This window comes from Atractosteus spatula, chromosome 17 (assembly GCF_055471065.1).
Source record: "Atractosteus spatula isolate fAtrSpa1 chromosome 17, fAtrSpa1.hap1, whole genome shotgun sequence".
Taxonomy (NCBI): Eukaryota; Metazoa; Chordata; class Actinopteri; order Semionotiformes; family Lepisosteidae; genus Atractosteus; species Atractosteus spatula.
Window position 1 is genome coordinate 5262339 of NC_142722.1, and position 6000 is coordinate 5268338.

Consider the following 6000-nt stretch of genomic DNA (forward strand, 5'->3'; position numbering starts at 1 on the left):
TCCGGTGGCAGCAGACTGGGTGTCGGCGTCGACGCCCCACGAGATTCCCTCTGGGAAGCCTGCTCCTGCTCCCAGGCCTGAGCTGAAAGGCCGGTGCTCCGCGGGCAAGCAGGAAAGCTGTCGAGCCCGTTACACTCGGCTGAAACAGCGCCAGCGCTCCTGCGCTGGGACGCGGAACCTGCGAGCCCACAAATTAATCAGGGCCCTTCAAAGAAGAGAAACCAGGTTCCCGATAGTGACCTGCTTGTTTTCCACCAGAGCCCAATCCATTAGTTACAAAATAAGCTGTTTTAATAGGATGGGCAGTAAAGTTCCACCATTTGGAAACCACTTTCTCCCCTAATTGCGTTATTTAAAATGCATGTGATAAGACCACATAACGTTTCAACTGCGACCCCCTTTCACTTGAGGGTACTTAGCCTGTTCCTACAGAAACACATCCAGTGCTTGGACAGTGGTCTGACTGGTATCGTCTCAGTCCCGGGAAAGGAGGCTGTGGGTCCCTGCTGGAGAACCGCGCTGCTGTGCGCTCGGAGGCACAGCATGGCTCTCCTGGTTCACATCTTAAATACAGGAATCAGCCCAGAGAAGCTGCTCACATGTCACCTTCCCAGTATGTAAGAGGTGAAATCAAAATGGCACCAGTGCCAGGTTGATTGAGAATTCAGCAGTATTTTATTTTTTGCAGCCCACAGGGCAAATGGTGAGTAAATAGATTGCCAATGAATTACAGTGAGGAAAGGGTAGGTTGTGATGCTCATAAGTTCAACTGACCCTGACTGAGGTCTCTCTTGCAAAGAGAGAAAGCACTTCCCTGGTTTAAATATGAGACCATTCCTGTGAGGTCTGAAACTTCGAAAAAAGCAGCACGGGGCTCGTGTTGTCGTTATGTGGTCTTAAAACCAGAAGAAAAAACAAACAAACGCTAAAACGTCTCCGCCCAGCAAAAAGCCAAGAATATCAGATAACCTTCTGTGGTACAACATCTACACGGCCACAGACAGGGTCACCAGCAATGTATTATCAAGGTACAGTGCGACATAAAAGGATAATTCAACTTAAACCATGCAAACACCAAACTGAGAGAGTGCAATGCCCTATCACATTATACCACACACTGACTCTTCCAGACTACAGAGATTCGAATTCCGGATTGTGTTTTCATAAACATCAAGGTGTTTTAGAAAGCAGGGATTATTTCAGTACAGTAGTAGAAATCCCATTAAGGGCAGGATTTGGCAGGCGGGACTCCAACCCCTCCATCAGCCCCCTCTCCATCCACCCCTCTTTTTCAAAAACCCAAACAACAACCCCATCCATCCCTCCATCCAGCCCCAGCTGCCCTCTGACCCCTTACACCCCAACCACCTCCCAATCTTCAACCCCTTCATACCCCCACCCACCCCTACCACTCCCCGGCGTCCAACCCCTTTACACCCCAACCACCCCCCAGTCTTCAACCCCTTCATAAACCCCCCCACCCCTCCACTCCATCCACCACTGCCCGGCGTCCAACCCCTTCACACACCCACCCCTCCCTGACCCTTAACCCATCCCCCATCCACCCCTCCCCCCCAGCCTTCAGTCCCTTCACACCCCCAGGCACCCCTCCATACAGCACTCCCAGGCCTCCAACCTCTTCAACCTCCCTTTAGCAATCACCCCCCGGGCGTCCAACCCCTCCCCCCCGCCAGCTGCGTGGTTACTGCTCGCTGCCGCGGTCCAGGCTCTCGATGACGCGGCTCAGGCGGATGTTGAGCAGGCGGATCTGGCCGTCCAGGTGGTCGATCTTGTCCTCGAGGGAGCTGCCCCCCTTTCTCCAGTAGGAGCCCACGGGCCCCGTCATGAAGTACACGGCCATGACGAAGCAGAGGGGCAGCACGGCCCGCTCGGGGTCGCCCTCGAACTTCTGCAGGATGTAGAGGCAGGAGAGGGCGAAGAGCACGACCCGCACCAGCCAGAAGAAGCGGCCGAACGCCACTTGCAGGAGGTAGAACAAACCGCCCAGGAACAGCGAGAGCAGCCAGTAGGCCACCACCACAGAGGCCACCAGCAGCAGAGTCCGGGCCGGGGAGCTGGTCAGCGCAGTCTGGCTGAAGTAGTAGGTCAGGTTGGACGCTGCAGGGGAGACCAGAATTCCAGTGTCAGGGAGCAGCCTGTCCTACAAACCCAGCGACCGCACTTCTGGGAATGGCACTGAACACTAGAGTTATTTCTGGGACAAACCTGGACTAATAATATCCACCTCTGTATCTACACAGAAGATTGGGAACGCAGGACACTGACAGGCTGGAGGGACTGGACCTCTGTTCTGAACAGAGGAGACGAGGAGGGAACCCGATACAGGTACTCCAAAGCCTCAAAGGTCACCGACAAGGTCAAACCAGCACATTTCTCCTGAATGAACAGTGAAACACAAACCAGTGGGAACAAATGGAAGCTGAAAATAGGGGGTACTCCTTTACCCAAAAAGTAGTGGGGGCATGGAACGGCCTACCCAGCCATATTGTTGAAGCCGATATTCTGGTTTCCTTCCACAAATGGCTGGATGTGATCCTGGGATCAATTAACTACCAGCTACCAAACAAACTAGGTTGGGCCAAATAGCTCCTCTCTTGTAATAATTCTTATAAATCCATACTAAAGACAGGAGCTGAGTGAGGACGGAGCCACATTAAAATATAATTCCGAGTATAAAAATATGAGCAATTCTAGAGTAATGAATTAATAATTAACAAGTCCTTTTTCCTCCCCTCCTATCAAAGCCAATAGACTAAGTTGTGACTAAGTGCCCTTATACTGACAGGTATAGAATAAATGTGGAGCAGCTCAGTGCAGGACACAAGACAGGTTTATGACAAATAAGAGATACGGTATGACTGTTTGTGCAAGAGACTGTGTGTGTTTTTGTTCCTTTTTTAAAACCCAAAGCAAGTTGTGCAAACGAGCCTTATCGCCAATATCATCACACTCGGGGTAGCTGAAAAACACACTTCCTCCACAGCGCCGCCATGAGGTCGCTCTGCATGAGGAAGTGAGATGGTGTTCTGCTCTTATGTGCTCCAAGACTTCTTCGACCTACGATGAAGCAGCTGTGGAAGGTGGCGTTGTTTGATTTGGGGAGGGGGGAGTTGAAATTAACCTGACAAACGTCTTTACAGCTCCTCTTCTAAGGACTTCCTGCCTGCTGTGGAGAGGGGTCAGGACCGTCTGCGATGGGCTAGAATTTGCAATAATTAAAAACTCGGCAAACAGGATCTTAAATCTGTCGTGTCCTTCGAATCCTAAAACTCAGCGTCAAGCTTGAGGAAGTACAACTGGCACTACTTCTCCAAAAGCGCTCTGAACTCCATTACACAGCAGATACAACTAATGGAGCACTGCACACACTGACCAGCCAGTCTAACATGTTTGTCAATCAGAATTAGGACATCATGTCATTAAAGTGGAGATTGCACATCACTGCAGATAAGAATTTAAGAGAGAGGCTATTCAGCTCATCTGGCCTGTTTGGTAGTGTGCAGCTAATAGAACCCAAGATCTCATCCAGCTGTTTCTGGAACGATACCAGGGCATCAGCTTCAACAAGATGGCTGGGTAGCTATACTCTCACCACCATTCGGGTACATTAGCACCTTCTGCTCTCGGTTTTAAACACACTTCCACATACTTTCCAACTGGACCCTCATTAGACTTCCCCTGCATGGATTTACGACACTTAAGGAAAATGTTTGTGTTGGAGAGCATATCACTACTGGGCATTTTAACGCGGAGAGAACCTGTAACATATGCAGCGAGGAAAAAACGAAAACTTACAGTCAATTCCAAGAACATCGAGAAGATCGGTCCATATCTTCCATATTGTGTCCAGGAACGCGTCAACACCATAGACGAAGCGCTCTGTTGTCTTCGAAAAGAACTGAAGGACAAACGAGAGGTTAAGAACATAAAAGAGGACAACGCGTCTCTCACGCAGCCCATTTTGGTTAATCGATCCGAGGATGTCATCCAGCTATTTCTTGCAAGAAACGAGGATACGGGCTTCAGCGACACAACTGGGCAGCTTGCTCCAGTCCCCCGCCACCCTCTGTGTAAAGACATCACCTGTTCTTAATTTTAAATGAGCTTCCAACTCAGTTGATCAGGTTTGTGTCCTGTGGTTGGCTGAGACGAGACAGTCAATGCTCACTGACTACCAGGTCAATTGGCTAATGTAGTCAGTGAACCCCACACCTGGCCCCTCACAGCCATTATCTCCTCCTGGGGGTTCGCTCTAGCAGGTGAAGCAAGATTTAATGAGGTCAATTAGCTTGGCTTCTCGTTAACATCTATCAGCTCTCTACTCATACAGGACCCTGGTCTGATACCGTTTTGTAAGTCATTTCGCACAGCAAGCATCACGGCAAGACGTATATTATTATTGTTAAATAAAAACAATAATATTAGTTTTTATGAACACTGCAGTGAAGCCCGATTTTGTCCCCAATGCTTCCCAGACTCGTGATGGTTTCTAGATGTAAAGCATTTCAGTTATTTCCCATTTGTACAGGACCGCCAGCGAGACATCACACGAGAGACAGTTCCGCCTTTGACCGATTCAGACGAGACACAATCGTTCAACCCCCCGATGTTTTCCGTGAATCCTAATTTCTCCCAATGACATCACAGCTTCAATCCAGTAGGGAATTTCCCCGTTCCTCGTAGGCGCTTTAGCTTATGCCTGAGAACGGCACTCAGAGAAATGTATTTTGGAACTTCATATGCGGTATATTAACATTTCCAGGTCAGCTGCTGACGCTGTTAAATCGTAAAACAATCGGTACCGTCCTCAGTCCTGCAACGCCGGGGAGGTTAAAAAAGGAAGCAATAATAAAGTGCATTAAAAAAAAAAGATTTCACATTGTTGGGTACATCCATGCACGCATTTCACGGGCCAGCCCGACTCATTCAATCAATGATCAAAATGGCAACCGCGACCCGTCAGTCTCCGCCGCGCGATCCTGACCCTCGTATCACCTTATCTCGCGCAACGGTGCATCGATCGAGAACCGGGGGGACACGCGCACTGACCTTATGCAGGGCTCTGATGTTGTCCTCTCCGAAGATGCTACTCAGGGTCTGATAAAGACCGTTCGCCGCCCTTCTAAAACTGTTCTGGCTGCTGGAATCTTTCCGGCTCCGAGCCGCTTCTACACACTGCAGGGACGCGAGGAGCAGGGCGATTATGGCAATCAACCTAATTACCTTCATGACTTATGACTATCAATAGTATGCACGTATTTTTTTTTTCTTTCTGTAGAGGTAAAATAATTAGCTGTACGTTAAAAAAAAGACACCACAGCAGCAATCCCGGAAGAACGTGTTTCCGACGAAATGGTTACAATGTATTCAGAACTTCCGCCTTCCTGCACAGATGTGAACTCGGACACCTGGCGTTGAGAATAGGGATAGCACTCCTTTTCCGCTTCCTCAAAATCCGGTTTTAATGTTTGTAAATCGAAATGTTTTGGTTGAGTGTTTAAAATGATCTGGTCAACGTGAATGTCAAATGTATCGAATTGTTTTTTTAAGAAACCCATATATTATTTAAATTAAAATTACGACGGGCTTATTGTGTTGGGTTTCTGTTTTAACTTCGGTTAATAGCGCAGTAGTGTGCCATTTACGACTGATTCTGCACAACTTCGTGGTTCTGCCAGCCTGGGGTGTGTTCTCGCCCTGTCTGTAGACTGTCTGTATGGAGTCTGTGTGTTCTCACCCTGTCTGTAGACTGTCTGTATGGAGTCTGAGCGTTCTCACCCTGTCTGTAGACTGTCTGTATGGAGTCTGTGTGTTCTCGCCCTGTCTGTAGACTGTCTGTATGGAGTCTGTGTGTTCTCGCCCTGTCTGTGGACTGTCTGTGTGGAGTCTGTGTGTTCTCACCCTGTCTGTGGACTGTCTGTGTGGAGTCTGAGCGTTCTCACCCTGTCTGTGGACTGCCTGTGAGGAGTCTGTGTGTTC

At 49.0% G+C, this 6000-nt stretch overlaps 1 protein-coding gene across 1 annotated transcript; it reads right to left on the reverse strand.

Annotated features, from left to right (window-relative positions):
• Positions 1-1589: 1589 nt before the first annotated feature.
• bri3bp (bri3 binding protein) lies at positions 1590-5367 on the reverse strand. Its single transcript, XM_088935999.1, has 3 exons — positions 5071-5367; positions 3817-3919; positions 1590-2118 (listed from the first exon to the last, which is right to left on the reverse strand). The coding sequence occupies exons 1-3, from the start codon at positions 5248-5250 to the stop codon at positions 1703-1705; spliced, it is 699 nt and encodes a 232-aa protein (XP_088792125.1). The 5' UTR covers positions 5251-5367; the 3' UTR covers positions 1590-1702.
• Positions 5368-6000: the final 633 nt, after the last annotated feature.